This window comes from Mugil cephalus, chromosome 20, assembly GCF_022458985.1.
Source record: "Mugil cephalus isolate CIBA_MC_2020 chromosome 20, CIBA_Mcephalus_1.1, whole genome shotgun sequence".
NCBI lineage: Eukaryota > Metazoa > Chordata > Actinopteri > Mugiliformes > Mugilidae > Mugil > Mugil cephalus.
The window spans coordinates 17,212,829-17,231,025 of record NC_061789.1 but is presented as its reverse complement, the minus strand read 5'-3'; the positions used below and the strand labels follow the sequence as shown (position 1 = coordinate 17,231,025).

Below are 18,197 nucleotides of genomic sequence, written 5' to 3'. Positions count from 1 at the left end.
GTTAATCGCGACTCACTGCTGCAATAAAAACAAAAAACTTTAAAGAAAGAACACGTAAACAACTTCCTTCAAGCGTCTTTTATTGAGATGACAGTTGGGCTTTGCCTTGATTTACACAGTAATGGTCATTTACAGTGAAAATATTACAAAAGAAACTTACAGCGAACTGAAAGAAAAAAAAAATCAGAAATTTCAGTGTGATCAAAAACACAACTGTAATCTTTATTTTTCGCATTTGTTCCAGAAGCGTTTGGTTTGTGATGCAGAGAAGTCTAACCTGATCTAACCTGCCTGCCTGCTCCTCACTCCGGTCAGGTGTCACCTGATTTCATACACGACATCACCGTTGACAGGGTATCTGCAAATTTTCTATTAAAACCTCTGTGCCTGTTGGACAAATATGTGAATATTTTACTCAATATGTGCTCTTTGTTTGTAAATTTTGGTGTTATAACCCAAGAGTCGTTCAACAGCGCTCATTTAACCTGACATTTTCAGTAATGAGCAGATACCCTTTCTGAGCTAACAACATCCTGCTGGCTGCCTCCCCCTACTGGCCATTTTAATTCAATCTGTTTTACCCACATCCTTGCCTCCAGGCAAGGGATGGGTTCAACACAGGCCCAGCAGACTTTTAATGTCGCAAACTCCTATAGCCTGCACGAGGAGGAGCCTTAACAAACAACAGCAAGCCTTGTTTCTGTCTCAATCCACTACTGTTGGTGCACTACAATAAGTGAGTTCCATAGCTGGCATCAGTGCACACTTGGCATTATTTAACATCTTTAGGTTGTATCTTGGTGGGCAAACGATAAAGACACAAAATATACAGTCAGTCACACAAACACACACTTCAGGGACCACACTTGAGTTGACTAGTGAGTTGCAATAATGTGACACTGCTAGGCTGAATGCTTGTAGTCCATTGACCGGTGAGTACAGTGAGGTGTATACATTTATATAATACATAAGTCGACTCCTTTCCTAACGAGCAACAAAGTACACCAGACACAAGTTTGTTGCGCCTAATATGCACTTTGAGTGGGGATTTTCCACATAACAAAAATACAGGTCATCCTTTGAACCAGTCGCAAACCACCGGTTTCACTCTGACTGCTCAACTTTCACTTTCACTCATCTCATCACAGCACATTCTTAAAAATATAGCCTTTAAATGCCGGTTTTGACCAAATCTGTACATCAAGTTTTTTACATCCATTGTACAATTTTGCACAGCACTGCCCGTCTGTAATGGAAGAAAACCAGGTGTGTTGGCGCTACAGAGAACAAGTACTGTACTTTCTTTATCCTGAGCGTCCTAAAAAGCTACTAAGAATGTTTTTTTTATATTTTTACTTTCAGTGCTGAGCAGTCTACGATAAAAAGATCAGATCAGATCTCCACTGTAGAGTTTGCTCGTACATTACAGAGTCAAATGGTTTACATTCAGAGCACTCCTTTTACGGTTCAAACTTGTTTTGTATAAACCTTAGGAATAAAAAAAGTCGCTTGACACAATGTTTCTATATTCACGTATACACTCAATACATCCTACTTGCTATTGTGCAATTGCAAATTAAACTGAGACATCAACAACAATTAGTGGCTGGAAGAAGCTCATATTATTGCATGTTACTGCGAAGTGCGCCCATGCTCTACATATGCATAGCTCATATGTTGGAAATATATTACTTTTTTTTTTTTAACATTTTTTTTTTTTTTTTTTTCTTCACGTACACAACAGTGCTTTAGTGTCAATGAGTGCTGCAGTGAGCGGTGAGAGCCCTAAGCTTTTGGTCGCACCACACATCAAATGAGATTTCGTTCTGCCAAAGAGGGAAATTTCATTGGACTAGAGGTAGGATTTTCAACTTTCCACTGGAAGCGGCTAAACAGGCGGCTGCAGCGATGGCATCGTGGTCAGGTACTGTTCTAACGGCGTCACGCGAAAACATTCGAGCAGTGTGGATTTAAAATAAAACAGAAGCATTTATTCTCTTGTGGTCCTCTGTACATATGGTATTGTGTGTGTGTATGCGTGCGTGTGTGTGTGTGTGTGTGTGCGCGCTTCTCCACATGGTCGGAGGGAGCAGCTGTTCCCTGAAAGTCATATACTTAGGATGATTGTAGTTTTGTAATTCTCTCATTAGATGCGGGGTCAGACACTCTGTAGCACCGAGCTATTGGCAGCTTGACCGTAACATAAGCAGCCAGAAGTAAGACAGAAGGAGGGAGGACTTGTTTGGATGTTTAGGACTCTGTCGTCATCACCTTATTTTATTTTTTTTGATCTGTTAGCTCTCATACCCAGAGGTGCTATATCTTAAAGCCTTCGCATTCTCATTTCCAAAGCTCCGTGGCTGGGAATGTGTTATGAGTCTGAGCGTACTGTAAACGGCAAAGCTGCTATCTACTGACAATATGGCATTTCTGAACAACTTACATGTGCCATTCTGTATAGGTAATGCATTGTTATAGGCTGCGATACAACAAATACATACAATAGTATATACCCTTTACACTCTTTATATGAATCATCTCAAAGCTTAACATCTCAAAGCACCATGCTCGTCAGTATGTTCTCTCTTAGGTGGGTTGCTGTTTCCTTTTTTCTTTTTTTTTTATAAATTTTTCTTATAGTGTTTTAGTTCCCCACAAGGGCTCGCTGCTCCATCCCAAGACAAACTATTAGCTATGGTGTCAAAAATGGCTCCATGAGAGATTGTCATCGAATGGTATATTATAGATGGCATTAAATTTTTATAGTAAGGTATTAGTAGCTTTAATCTCACTCAGAAATGTCTCGGAAATCAATAAAAAGCCTGAATATGTTTTTGTCCTAATTAAACGCCCGATATCCCACAGTGTCTACGCAAAACCCTATCTGAATAAGCTATAATAGTTACGTCAAATCAAGCTTGCTCAGATGAGGCACTTCAGTATTTCACCCCGCAATACAGCGTGAGACTTGTTGGCTACTCATGCAACGTAGGAGGCTTGATTTGAACTCTGAATCCAGCAAAACTAGAACTTACCAAAATACATACTATGTAGAGCACCAGGCATCATGTCCCACTGAACCCCGGGGAAAGGAACACAAACAAAAATGTAAAAAAAAAAAGAAAAGAGAGGAAAATAATTTGAAGACTTAATACAGGTATCTGTGGTTTTTGTAAGTGCTATTTCCCTCGCTCTAACCCCCCCTGTCAAACCCCACCCATGGTCCTGTAGGTCCTGCGACGCTAGTCTCTCCTGAAGTCCTCTTCTCGGAGGTGTACTTTTTCTCTTCTCAGGGTCTCGGTCAGTGGCCTGGCGCTGCTGGGAGACTCCAGGTTTTTGGGTTCATTGGTGTGGTAGCTGCCTTTCTGCTGGTACGCATACACGTAGATGCTGTACATGCCTCCGAAGAGCAGCAGCAGCGCAAGAATGACAATAACTGAGGATAAAAATAGCACAGTCGGAGTTAATCTGCAAGGCAGCACACTGATGAGGAGTGTGCAAAAAGATTATTACACTGCGTCGGACAAATTGTTGGCATGGGTCTCAAATTGCCTGCCGTGGCAATTCGGTAACCACAGCGCCACCGCACGACTGTTCTCTGACAACAAACACATGCTTCTTTGTCGTCATTTGGTCTTAACTTTGCACAGAACAGGGACATCAAGAGTGTTTACTTTTTTTTTCTTGAGATTTAAGTGGTTTATTATTATTATTATTATCTATTATTGGTATATATTTATTATATTGCATTATCTACATTATGAAAAAAAGGGTTGAGAAAAACATCTCTATGCCTCAGATTAATATTCTTAATGGATGGGTATAGAGAGTGGATTGATGCTGATGCTACCAAAAGTACAAGATGTAAAGAATTTATTTTGGTCCCATGCACCTTATTCTGTATTTAGAACGGATATAAAAACACAGGATAAATGAAAGAAAACATGTCTTTGATGTCACAGTGAACCCATTTGTTCACCGGTGCAGCTTAGCATTTGGTTTATCAGGGATATTTAAGAATAAATGCTCATAACCGTTTTATCCCTGCAGTACATCACACAGACAAGATGTCTGATATTCAGGGAGGGGGTTATTGTTGTCCTGCCTGGCTGGCGCTCTAATCTTTAACGACACGCTGTGTCTATTAAGAATAAATCTGAGCAACGATCTTTAACTGGGAGTACATCACATATGACATAGAGCTGGCCATGCAGGGAGGTATATTGTTGATCCGTAAGGTCTCAGACTAGTAAACATCATGCTGGTTATCCTGCGTTCAGCATCTCATCTTAAGCCAATGCTCTATTTCTTATTATCTATCAATTGTAACTGTAGCTGCCGACGTCATCTGCTCTCACCACATGTATGAGCTCTTTTCAAGTCAGGGATGAATAGGTATAGAATATGCAGAATTTATCACTTTTCAATCATTTATATCCGTGAGCTACCTAATTTTTTATATTTAATATCCAAATTGTCTAATGTTGGTTTAAATCTATCACTCACGATTATTCTACCTAGAATTTAAAAATGTAATTTATTAGATACTATTAAATATGACTTAAGAACAGAATCAAATACAAAGTTTGGTATGAGGACAATGCATTAAAAATGTTCATTTTGCCCTCTTTTTTTAGTTTTGTACCACATCTAATGGAATTGAGCCTGCAGTCAGACACTTGAAAAAACACTCACAAGCTGACGCTGGCATCTAAAAACCCTGCTGTAATTTCAGATTAAAGGATTTTAGGAACAGAGTGAATCTCTGAGAAAGGAAGGAAAGAGCGAGTAAGACAGAAACAAGAGTGAGGAGCAGTGCTTCTATATAAACTGAAAAAAATAACTTTGTGATAAAAATGGGTTAAGTACAGGAAAAAAAAATCTTACCTGTTATCCAAAATAGACCTAGGTCATCATGGATATAAAAATACTCTGAAAGAAAGAGAGCGCAGTTCAGCGAATGAACAGAAAATAGTGTTCTCTCCATGTTAGATCGTTACCTGCACGTAGAAACTCACCTATGCCAGTAAACCAGGGGTCTACTTCCCACGGTACATAACCCAGGACAGGAGGGAAGGCACCACAGTTTGATTCAGAGACATAACCTTGTGTTGTTACTGGAGGATCTGTTTCGTTCGGACGAAAGAAGGCCTTCAGAGGGGCGTAGACATCGTATCTGACCCCAGATATGCAGCCTATGAAGCCTGGAGCATTATGCTTCTGGATCTCATAGTCAATGTCGCCAATCTCTGAGGGAGAAAACACAGGCGTCATAATTACTTTAAATGAATAATGCATAAATAATTCTGTATTCAAGGTGCATACACTGTACGTCCTTATTGATGAGTAATAAATAAGGCTTTTACCCATCACTCTGCCCAGGAAAATGGACTTAGGTGAGTCAAACCTGGCGTCTTCCACTAAGGTTATCTTGTCCACTATGGGTTCCATGTAATCCACCTATGGGTAGGAAAAAACTGTTAAACATGTCACCCTAACAGAAAATGAAATCACAAATAAAAGTGAAAAATGTGAAAAATATATGACCATAATACCAAAGTAGACTTAATTAGAGGAAAGAAACAAATCTCTAAAGCAGCCTAATACTGAGCTAAACTAAGCTAAGCTAAGACAGTAGCTAGACAGTCATAACAAATCTATCTTTCCAATGCCAAAATCTCAAACTATTCCTTCAAGATGTGTGTAAATCCCTGTTACACTTTGTAGAATTTGTATTAAGCATGCCGTACAGCACATTGTTCTCCAAGACATCACTATCTTTTCACTTAAGTTACACAAACCATGGATCGCATTTCACACAGTGGCAGCAGCGAGAGCATTAACCTGTGTTTTGATGGTTCTGTTGTGCCTGGTTATGTTCACATAGTGAGGGTATCCATCTGCCAGATTTCGGTGAGTCAGCTGGTACTTGTGTGTTATTAGTCCAAGCTTATACCTCAGATCAACACTACCTGGTTTAAGAGAGGCAACAGAATACGTCACTGAGTTCACATCCGTTCATATCAGTGGTTACAGCTTTTTCACATTCTAAGAAAAGATATTTCTTAGCCTCTCGTACCATCAGTCTTAAGGATAACAGCAATGTAGTCCTGGACGAAGGAGCTGATGTAGAGCAACACAGCTGGTTTGTGAACTGTACTGAAACTGAACTCTATGTCGTCTGCCGTGTCATTATATCCAAGGCTGAAATTGTCATAGTGCGGGTCGATCCAGTTGGCCCATGCTGCTTCATCCGATACGGGTTTCTTTCGTATGTCGTACCTCAGCCATGATCCAATCTCAAAGTAAGCTCCAATATCTGAAAAATAACCATGTGAAATGCCAAATTTTGTTCTGAAGTGGAACAGGAACGGTTGTTGTGAACTGTTTCCTGAATGTTAAATGAGAATAGACTTACCTTTATGGCAGTAGAAACCATCAAAGGCCGTGTTGTTACAGTCACAAGTGTAGGAAGCATAGCCCTCAATACACTGGCCGCTATTTCGACATGGTATAGTAGCGTTGAGACACTGTCCAGTACAGTTCCTTCTTATACCCAGTTCTTCATTTACTTTCCCCTCCAAATCAAGAGGGACGCCGTTTATCCGTAAGCCTCGGAGGCACCCCAGGAAAGGCCTATGGGTGCGATTGGCTGCACCTACAACAACAAATAATCCTATTAGTGCTTATTCGTTTCCTTTAAATCTCTTCAATTTGTGCCATTTTTCAACTTTGAAGCTTCAAATTTCATCTCAAGTGACCTACCTACAAGAAGAGGGTGTGTGAACTGCATGGTCACAAAGGTCTGGCCTGGGAATCGCTTGACAGCCCAAGGCTGATAATCTACCTTTATCCGGACCAGTTTTACATTAAGCTCAGCCTGAACAAAATGCCACTCATTGTCATTAAGTGGTACAGGGGAATGCAGGGTCACATTAAGGATGCCATCGCCAACCATAAATACAAATACAAGATTATGGGTAGCTGGGAGAAAATGAAAAACAAGAATTAGAAAAACGTACTTTTGTTTTCAACAATCACAGTATATTACAGGAGGGGAAATGCTCCTCCTAACAGGTGTCTCCACTCACAATTGAGTTCTAATCTTATAAAGTTTTTAAGGTGGTCGTCTGAGTTCTCCAGGAAGACACAGTTGCCACGATAGGTTTTGAAGTGGAAGGAGATGTCAATAGTGGTACCAGGCCTTAACGTGGGAAAGGTTATGTAGGCGGGCTTGGTGAAGGCTATGGTGTTCCAGATACTTCCTGTAAGACACAGTGAAATAACACAACTCCTTACCCTTCATAAATTCAAGATCAGTCATATTATCAACCCAAAATAATCAAACTCACTGTCGCCGTGACAGCGGAGTGGCCCAACTGTGACTTGAGCTTCAGAGCCTGTCCTGTTGGTGTCCCCAACCACCACCCTCCTCACAGGCAAATGGTCTCTGAAGTCCAAGTAGCCTTTATCAGAATACCTAAAAAGTCACAATGGGAATGTTAAAACATCAATGTCAGTGTCGGAAAGAAAGGTTAACCTTGCTTAATGTGTCTTTCTCTCACCATTGTCTATAGTCGGCATCGCAGTTGCACTGAAACTTGGGGTCGATGCAGGTTTGATTAATGGCGCAGCCACATTTCTGGACTTCTCTAAAGGTCCCACCCCAGTAGTAGTGACTCTCATTGTTGCGACCAATCCAGTAACCAAAAGGTCTTCCATCTGTTTTGAAAATGAAAGTTGTATGTATATCATTTGCGTCGTACATGTTGACCATCAGCACACTGATATAATAAAAACCCAATCCCACTTACTGGGGGTGTTGAGGAGACGGGATTTATAGCAAGAGTAGTCAATCCACTGCTCACAGTACACAGAGGTGTTGGCAAGAGCTGTGGCTTCATCCCAGGAGGCGTTCCAGTAGTTCACATTTACTATGTATGGTCGATCTATGGAGCTCCCACTCACCTTGATACCATCGACTCGATCATGTAAAATCACCGTCCAAGCTTTATATGCTGAAAATATGCAAATGTTGGTTGTAGTCACAAAATGTGTGTTCAGTAGATGAGGCGACACAATGAAAGCTGTTAAATGCCTGATAAACTTGAAAAGCTTGGGCACAAAGTAATCGCGCAGCCAAAGCACACATTTCCAAAACACACGGGCACTCACACACATCAGAAGCAGCTCGATCCATCTATTATACAAACCCTTTTCATTTCCCTTGAAATTTCAGGACACATTTTTCATTACTCGAACACAATACCCTGACTTATTGGCCTCCTGCTTCTTATTAAACAAGGAACAGACGATCCAGCAAATACTGGACACACCGCTGATGAAGCCGTACCATATTAATGATAGTGAAGCACGGTGATTACTTACACTTCATTTTGCAGTACACTTCAAATGGTTTCAGCGGCCCACTGAGATCAGGATCGATGGTGTAGTTTCCAGACCAGTACTTGCCACTGAGTCTGTACGCCTCACATGATTCTTTATAAACCGCTGTTCGAGGAGAAATGTTGTTCAATTTGTTATTATTACGGAGAAACAGCACAGGGTCAGTGTAATTAAGTGTAAAGAAGCACTTACTGCCGAGATAGGATTATCAGTTAGCACTTACACATGTGACACACTTCTCCTTTATAGCCTGTGTTCTCACACAGACAGATAAAATCATCCCAGGACTGGATGCATCTGCCTTCATGTTCACATGGATTTGGAGTACATCTGCAAAGTAAACAGATGCTTAATCTGAGTTATTTGATGTTACAAAAACAAGAGAGAATCTTTCAAATTTCCATTCTCTCCTTTCTTTCTGATATTTCTATCTAGAAAGATTATTGGGCCCCTCGGGGGAAATATATTATTGAAAGCCACTGAAATCCACCTCTTAATAAAGATCAGGCATAGGACTTTGGTAAATGAGTCAGTTTGACATAGTAGCAGTAATGAATCATCATTGCAGTGCTATGCGGGGCTATATTAGTCTTTTTTAATTAAGCAGGACCTGTCTGGTTTGCTTTGTGATAAGTATTGTATTTCCTACCTGTCTGTGATCCCACAGGTGCCTAACAACAGCTCAGCGTACCGCCCCCACTGACGCTGCAGGATAATGTCAATATCAAGCTGTTCATTGTCTATGAAGATGTGTTGCATGCAGCCATGGAAGCGATTCAGCTTGGTCTCACACTTTCTTATCGTGTTATTGGTTTTTGGGCAACCTGGGTACAGAAAAGCAAACGTATGACTTGCAGACTACATATTTGGGTTATGTGATTGTTGCGTTGTTTGCGGTAGTTTAATTCGTCATCTCACCTCCGAAAAAATAGCGGTCCCCGGTCCGGATGGTGAAAGGGTTGGTGATCTTTAGCGGTGAGCCCTCCTCCTCATCGATGGTGAGAGTTAGCAGGTTGTCTCTGGCTGCCAAATCCACTGTATGCCAGTACCCATCATTGAGCCTATATCCTAAAAAAAGAAAGGGCACATAGTTTAGCATCTTTAAGCTTTGACTTTCCACACATGTTGAAACTGTAAGATCGCAGCTACAAGAGAAGCTGAACTGCATTATCTTAAACCTTTAAATGTACTAAAATATCCGCCAAAAGCCCACCTGCGGCAAACTGGAGTTTCTTCTTGCCAGGCTGGAATATAGTCACATTTATCTGTCCCTCGCTTAGACCCAGCTCAAGGGCGCCCAGGTCGTCAGCGAAGCGTGTGAACATCAGCAGCCCTGTGTAGTCCCAGGAGCGGAACTTGAACTTGACGAACATGCGAGGCCTCCTGAAGAAGCCGGGCACCTGCAGGTAGTTGTTGGGCCCGGCGAAGGTCATCGGCTTGAGCAGGATGTCACGGCAGGCAAAGTGCATCTTTTTCTGGACGGGAAGAGAAATTAGGCCACATTAGTTTTCAGGAAACAGTTTCCATTGCTTGTGATTGCACTGTGAGTATGAGACAGGGAATGTAATTAAATTACCCAAAATAGCAATATTGCTGTTTAATGTGGTTGTTCCTGCTATAATAAAGCCCTACCTTTCGCGGTATGCGGATGTCTTCTTCTTCTCTCTGAGCCTTGTCAATGATGTTGATGCCGTTGATAAAGACGTTTTCCAGGCAGCCGCGGAAATTTGGTGTGGTAGGGAGGTGGGGCAAGTTTGGCTCTATTACTCCTCCTACATACATCTAAGTGACAAATATTCATTATTCACTCATTAACTTAGAATATTATCCAGCATAATGGTAATGAAAGATGGGTATTTACTTTATATTATACATTTATACCTGTGTATCTAGATCCAGGTGAGTGAATTCTCCTTTACAGATAGCTGTCACTGTCTGACTGTCCACTGTGAAGTTCACCTGTCGACCATAGCGCTTGATAGTGACATAGTGCCAGTGAAGATTATCCAGAAGGCTGCCAGCTGTCAGCGTGGTCCGACCATCGATTTTGTGAACAACGCTACTCCCTGAAAAACCAGGAGCAAGCACAGAGAAAATACTTCATCTTTCACAGAAAACAAAACTCTGTAAAACTGCAAAAGTCTAATCATCAATCCCAGGATCTCCACTCAGACATCCCGGCTTTATTTCAGGATTGAGCTAAGCCTGCTTTTCTCTGAGAAAGATGTCATTGTCACGTTTCATGTTCTTTATCAGCTACGACAAGAGCCCTTCCATAAATCCCAAGATTTCAACTCGGGTTGTACCCAGGCTGATGTGCAGGTAGAGACGGCCTCTCTTCAGCTCCAGCGTGAAGAGGTCTCCCTGAATCCCCTCACTGTGTAACAGCAGGCCGTCCTGCTCCAGCGTCTTGAAGTTTATGGCGATGTGGTCCTGCAGTGTGCGGGACCTTTTTTCTGGGTACATGTAGACCACTGAGTCATCCCCGTTGTATTGTAGCACATAGGAATCTGGAACAAGGGGCAAACAAGGTTTTAAAATAGATTCAGCTTTGCTAAAATACCTATTTGAAATCCAGCCCATGTTGTTTTATGTCAGATGTGTATTATGTTCTTTGAGCAAATGCTACAGGGCTGATTTCCTCGAGTTCTGCAGATGTATTTTAACTAGTGTGTGATGTTCTTCAGCATAAATCACATGATATTTGGTGCTCAGACTTAGTGGCATATTGTCAAAAATGATTAAGAACTGGGACTGTGGAAGGTCCCTGGATGTGAATCAGAGTGAGTAAATCCTTGTGTAGCTGCCATCAGTCATTTTTACCGTAAGGGCAGCCAAACAGCTCCAGCCTCACGCCAATCTTCCCTCCGTTCTCTGTATTCCACGCCAGAGGCAGCAGACGAATATGTTTAGCAGTAAAGGCGTAATGGAAGACATTCCTCTTCACCTGATAATAATTCCAGTTACCAGGCATTGTCTACAAACAGAGATGGGAGTGAGAGTGGGGAGGCTTTTGAATGATCGCAGTGGTGTTAGCGCCGTATTAAGAGACTGCAGATGAACTGATGATGAGATTGGCTTTGTCAGTGCAGAGGGAGATAATATGCTGTGCTGCCTTTGTTTCAGTGCCAGCGACAATGAATATAATGGAACACCCACTGAATCCAACACTGGCTATAAAGATTACGTTTGACCAGTTAATCCTGGACTCATCCTTGCGATGGCCCTCGTCCCACCCAACAATTCAGCCCCATTGACACCTACAGAGTTGCCTCCTTTCATGATGTACGGCGTCCAGGAGTCTGGTCGGTCCCCATAAAGCAGCGTGTACTTGGTGACCCAGTCGTATGAGTTGAAGGTCCCCTGGGTGGCGATGGCCACCAGGCGGTATTTCCTGCCCAGGTCTACCTGCAGCCACGGCTGCCTGTCCCTGGGGGAAGGGGACCAGCCACTGCTGCCTGAGGGTGGGTAGGGGAGTGAGAGGTTTCATTAGTGTCACACACATATTGACATACAGTTTGTACTACAAAGAAGTAACCATGAGCTCCACTGACCTTACATAACTGACCTTAAAACTTGCTGTAGTCATTGTGAATTTAAGCAAACCTATAAATGTACTTTACATCCACTATTAGACTGAAATTTAGAAAACTCATTTCATCAACTGGAAGCACCATATTTGCCAATTGTAGCCAATTACTTGCATCCTAGGCAAAATATATTTATTCAGTTAACTACTATGCAATCTGGAGTCCTCGTTTCACTGCCAAGGGGACATTATCATTAATGTACTGAGCAATGTGTAGCATTCAAATGTGCAACCATGCGTTCACCACCGCAGGGCAGGAGACACAATTTGTAAACACCAATTCATACATCACCTTTTAAAACTTGATATGGGGAAGTTGGAATGAATGAGTGTTTATTTACAAGCGCACCAGCTAAGGACTACCATTAGCATTTTGCTTGTGTCCACCTGGCGAATATACATCTAGTACGCGCTCTGCTTTAACTCTGTGTGTGGTCTCTACCGGTTCCTGGTGGTTTTACACATGGCAACAGACAATTTGTGTCTGAGTAGGTTATGTACAGAAATAATGCAATGGCGCTGGTAGGAGGGAACCAAAACAGTTAAGTAGTTCAAAGCTGCAGATTCATCCTCAGTGCCCCTTCACCTTTCCAAAGATAGCTAAAACACATGTTTTACATCTGTTCCAGCTTTCAGAGGCCTGCTACTGTGCATGGGCTATAATAAGATTACATGTCTGCTGTGAGAAAGATTGCAAAAGTGAATGTCATGAATGTGCAGATGGGCTTTACATAACAATGGAGAACTTACCATAGAGTTTGGCAAAATTGGCAGAGTAGAGAAAGTTATATCTGGAAGAAGCCAGGAAGGAGGAGGCATAGAGTCCAGAGACGAGCGGATCAACACATTCTCCTGCAGGGACAATATGGAAGACACCAAGGTCAGGAGTCATGAAGAAGGGCTTCTCACATTGCAGCAGATTTTTCTGTTCTGTGTGACAAAGGCAGGCACTGCTGCACGGCCCGGTGAGAAACACCATCAGGGCTTCATTTATTCCGTGAAAAAATACGCACATTTGCCCTGATCAATTCAATTAAACTCCGAGCATAGCACAAACGCAGCTTGGATTGTTTTGCCGTTTAAAAAGCAGAGAGCAAGTACAACAATTACTTCACATGCTCCAAATAAATGTCTTCACAGTTTCGTGGGGACAAACGTAATTGATTATGCACACTAAGCTATTGGAAATGCAGTTGCATGACAAGAAAAGGACAAAGGTGTGCCTGATCTTGTTCAACGCTGCACAGACAGAATAAAACAGTCAAAGTAAGACTTTGCCTTCGTCATGCGAGTTGCTATTCAGCCTGTGGTTGTGAGACTGATAGGGCCATCGCCCATCTGCTGAGGCGCGGTGCCCAGCCAAGGCTATTACTAGTGACCATAATTCTGCCTAATCTCGCTTCTGTCACAGCTGAGGACAAATGCCCGATGCCCTCACCTCAAGCAGCAAGAGAAACACTGTCTCATTTTAAGTGCTGAAGTATGGCCTTTAATACGCTCTGGAGATTTAATATAGATAAGCTAAAAACCATAGACGAACGGGGGTCAGTGTCTGGAGAAAGCAGGGACATAAAAAAAGAAATCTGACGTTTCATATGGTGTATGTACAACAATGATAGAAATAATGAACGAAGAAGCAGCTCCGTGCTGATGTTTGTCTATTTTCAGTGTGAACCTCTTCAAAATTTGGAGTTGTTTTGTCAGAAACAGCAGTTCTGGCATTGTGATAATTTGTTTTAGGACCACAGAGGTCGTCAAGTACAGAGGAAGTAGCGGATGATGGGGGCTGCAGGCTACAGATGTAATGAAATAAAGCAGGATGCAGCATGGCCTCTAATTTTAAATAGCTTTGTAGAGGATGTGATGTGTTCAGGGCGGATACTTCCAGTAAATAAATACTGTAGGATGTGCAAGGAAGCAGATCGTTTTCAGCCTCTGCCTTACACTTGCATGAATGTCATATCCTTCATATAGCAGGTATACAGCCTTTCTACCTCTCTGCATTCAATAGATGTCATGCTATGCCGAGCAAAGAAAAAGTGACCTTGACTTTCTGTGTCTGTCATCTTTCCTCATCTTCACCATGCACAAATCCATGATGCAGATGACGCCATCAATAACAGATCCTTGCTGCATCACTCCATTACTGGTGCGCTACACTGCTCAAAGCTCACTGCTCAAAGGTCCAATCACACAATCTGCAAGTAATTAGAAGCTTTTCGGGCGCAGCTGAGCAAAAGAAAAAACTACTAATGGCTGGAATATTGATTAGCATCAATGCCTCGCTTAGAAGTAAAGGGAGCGATAGAATGTGAAGAGTGGCTATTCCCAGACTACAGGAGGTTAACCCAGGCAACTCTGCTCCTCAACTCCTCCTTATGCTAAGCTTGTCACGCTCCCTGCACCCCCCCTCCCGTCTCGCTTCCTTTCTCTCACTCTGACTCCCCTCTCTTCATCTCCATCCCAACTCTAAAAAATCATCCCCTCGCTCCTGCTCTGACTGCGTCCCATTACCTCATGCTCTAGCTCATCGTCATCTTGCTATTTTGTTTTAGTTCCCTCTCTCGCCGCTGCCTCTCTCTCTCTCTCTCTCTCTCTCTCTCTCTCCCCCCAAGTGGGTGTCGTCGTGTTGCAGCACTTGAAGTCTACCTGAAGCCCGTTCAGAGCATCCTATCACCGGGTTTTCACCCTTCTCCACGTGATCCGGCACCCACCCCTCCCTTCTCTGCACCACACAGAATAGTCACTTTCTCCATTTGTCATGAAGGGCTGTGGGGAGCTGTGTAGCTGGGTAGAGCTCGAGCGCCGATCCTGCTGAATCATCAGTCTGATGTAAATGTATGCTGGCCTGTCTAGGCTGACACATCATTACTGATGGTTACAGTATGCAGAGAGGCACCTCTTCCGGCCGTCACCGCCCGGTGAGGCATGAAGATTCAGACAGCAACCATGTCCGAGTGAAGATGCATCCGTTTGCAAGCATTATATATATATATTTTTAAAAAATGAAAGAAGAAAAAGAAGCACATAGCGTAGAATGCTCTGTTGGAGGGAGTTTGCTAAATTATTCATAACCAGGCAGGCATCACAGCGGGTGGTGTCTGACCACTCCCGGGGACAAAAAAAATAAAAACTACAGACAATGTAGGACATCTCACTAATATTCACACTTAAATTCAGATCTGGACGTGCATTGTTCTGCTTATTCAATTCCCCTCACAAGCACCAGCTACTCAGTCTCTAGATACTCAGAGCTTCTTACGGAACGCACAAGGCATAAAAAATCCAATTCAAACATCTAATTCAAACACACACACAAGGACCTCAGATAAAGCGTCTCATCCCCACCTCGGGATTAGTTACAGTGCTTTGGGATTTGAGGTTCCATTTTAATTTGACACAGCTTCATTGTGCATATCTCGGCAGCAGCAGCAGCACATATTGTATACCAGTGGCTTGCAATGAAGCATCAATGAATGAAGCAGGAACTTTGACAAACCAAACACATGGGCCTCTACCTGCTGAATAGCATGCAGTGATCAAGTAAAGTTCACAAACATCTTCTATAGTCAACCTTTCCCACTCCTTTCCCTGCCAGCTTTTCATCCCATTATATGCAAACAGTTCTTGCCTACAGGAAGAGCTGATGATCTCAGATTTTAACACGTTTTAACACGTACCCTGCAAACCCCACTGAGCTTTTCTTCTACAAAATAATATCATTAGTCTGTATCCTTAAACAATCAGTTTACAAGCAGTCTTTTTCTATTCCGGCTGTGCAACACCAAATTTTGCCTTCCAGTTCTCAGCATGCCACATGACAGCCCATCCCTCATCCCTCAACTAATGACTCATGCAACGCATTGCACAGGTTTGACTCAGAAGCAAATCTCAGTTCATACTGGAATCACTGGAATCTCACATAAAGCTCATTAGTATGCACACAAGCTCTGTGGCGGATGGGTGTAGCACCTGTCCCCTTGCCCAATTTTAGTTTCAAACACACCCCCCCCACCACCTTTCCCCAACTTAATTCACCAAATCACTGCATCAGAACCTGTGGCGTTTTGTAGTGATTTCTTGCCAAGCGAATGCAGATTTCTGTGGGCAGGTGATGGAACACAGGCTTCCCAAAAAAAAAAAAAAGTACTGCAGTGGGCTGGTCCCGGTCAGGACGCTGAGCCCTGCTCTCTCAAGCGTCACTACGAGAAGGTATACAACCGATTTTTAATCAAAGAACACGCGCTATCCATACACTGTGAAATTATACATATTAGTAATGACAAAAACATCACCGCGCTTTGCAAAGAAGTGGACTTTAGTCTGCACGCTGCAGAAACTTGCACGCTGGCGGAGAGAAAGCACTGCAATGCAGACAGTCCAGAGCGAGAGGGGATCACCGTGCGCACCTTCTGCAGGACCGCCGCGGTCTGCTTTTACACTTATTGCGATATTTCACAAATGAATTCTTGTAAGCAGCAACAGCCAAAACAATTCGGGAAAATGTAATCATCGTTATTTGAAGAAGTCCGATTTTTTTTTTCTTTCCTTACGTGTGTTGCCCTTCAAACATCCCAACATCTCAGGCTACATTTTGACATTTTACCCTCCAGTGGCATTTTCCACTTATTATGCTACCGATTATTATCCATCAAAATTTTCATCAGCACATGATATATACGGAACTATACAATCTGCAGAAGATGCATGTAGCCTATAGGCTACGTCTAAGCTACGATAATAAATTAATAAGTGCTGTTTCACAGGACTTACGTGATGAGCAATGTTGAAAAGCCAAAAACAAGAGGCATATGCTCAGTATTTTGCAAGTCATCCTTCACTTAGGACACGTTTCTCCGCATTGGTTATGTTAATTTGACCATAGGTCGCTCTGTAGCATCCTTTAGCCCCCCTTTAGCCCAACTTTAACTCGCGCAGCTCCAACTCCTCTTCCCGGGATCTCGGGCAGCCTTTACCGGGGCGGGGACGCGCATCGGATGCTGGTGCTGATGCTGCGCTTCGCCGAGGGCGCGCACTTCTTCGTTTATACCCTTGAAATTGTTTTATTTACATGACCGCCGTGTAATACCGTGACTCCCGCACTAAACATATTTGTGTTCAATGTGCTCAATCAGCAACGTCCCTGAAAGACGATGGTCTCTGTGGTGGGATTCTGCGTCTCTCCCTTAGGAGTCTGGATATTCAGGTGCAGAGGAGAGTGAACGGGGAGAAGGGGGAAAACTTTTCAAGTTCGCTGCAGTGCACAGTATTTTTCCAATGCTGCCAAGAATGGTGTTTGGTTGTGTTCAGTCCCGGAAATCAGTAGAATGGCGCTTTTGAAAAGTTTCCCATCAGAGCTGCTGATGATAACATAGCATCAATGTATTCCTCTTTTCCCATCGTCCTTTTGGCACAGTTTTCAAGGCAACCAACTGTCCAGGAGTGCTCTGCGTTATTGGGGGGCGGTAAAGAAGTCCTTCTGTGCAGGAACGCAGATCTTAACTTGTCCCAAAAATAAGATGGAGGTCCTCAATGTCGTTTGGAAGCACCAGGACCTCGGAGAATGACGATGACGCCAGACCAGCAGGCTGCTGTTCGGCGTGTTTTCTGTCTGACCTTGTCCAGGTACTCAGTACATGCCAGTATATTCAGAAATGTGCCCACAGCAGAACAGGTTACAGGATGACGATGCCAGCTGTGCCTGAACTTAGACTCATCCCTGCACACACACACACAATTGGAGGGGGAGGGGGGATACTGAGGCAGAAAGGGATTTGTGGCAATGTGTGGCACATTGACCACAATATAAAAAAAAGGCTTTAGGATTAAGAAGTGGGTTTGTGGGACGGTAGTGTGTCACTCATGATGTGAGATTGAATGCCCGGGCCAGTGTGGGATTTGTGTTGTTTTCAATCAAATCAGATTGACAGTTTGTAAGCTCCCTGCCACTGGTTTCCACCTCAGATACTATAAGAGTATAGAATTGTAGTCGCAGAGAGAACGCAATTGCAAACAGGAGAAAAACATATATGGGAGTAAAGTATGTTGTCAAATCAAGGGGAACTGGCTGTGCATGGGCCCAGAGCAACGCAAAGGTATTTATTTATCTGAGAAAAGATTTGGTGAAGTAGCTTATCTCAGTCACAGCAGAAATCATCAAAACACTCCAATGTCCTGAATATTAAAGAGATTTTTTATCGTA

General features: G+C 42.9%; 1 protein-coding gene across 1 annotated transcript; it reads right to left on the bottom strand.

The window, feature by feature from the left end:
• Positions 1 to 63: 63 nt before the first annotated feature.
• cntnap1 (contactin associated protein 1) lies at positions 64 to 17,686 on the bottom strand. The gene is made up of 24 exons (XM_047572484.1): positions 16,769 to 17,686; positions 12,746 to 12,847; positions 11,671 to 11,864; positions 11,230 to 11,383; positions 10,713 to 10,916; positions 10,288 to 10,472; positions 10,039 to 10,188; positions 9,620 to 9,881; positions 9,325 to 9,474; positions 9,056 to 9,230; positions 8,630 to 8,736; positions 8,389 to 8,511; positions 7,815 to 8,018; positions 7,566 to 7,722; positions 7,353 to 7,480; positions 7,092 to 7,265; positions 6,766 to 6,984; positions 6,419 to 6,658; positions 6,080 to 6,319; positions 5,845 to 5,972; positions 5,367 to 5,460; positions 5,019 to 5,249; positions 4,888 to 4,932; positions 64 to 3,436 (listed from the first exon to the last, which is right to left on the bottom strand). The coding sequence occupies exons 1-24, from the start codon at positions 16,827 to 16,829 to the stop codon at positions 3,243 to 3,245; spliced, it is 3,921 nt and encodes a 1,306-aa protein (XP_047428440.1). The 5' UTR covers positions 16,830 to 17,686; the 3' UTR covers positions 64 to 3,242.
• Between the last annotated feature and the right edge of the window lie 511 nt (positions 17,687 to 18,197).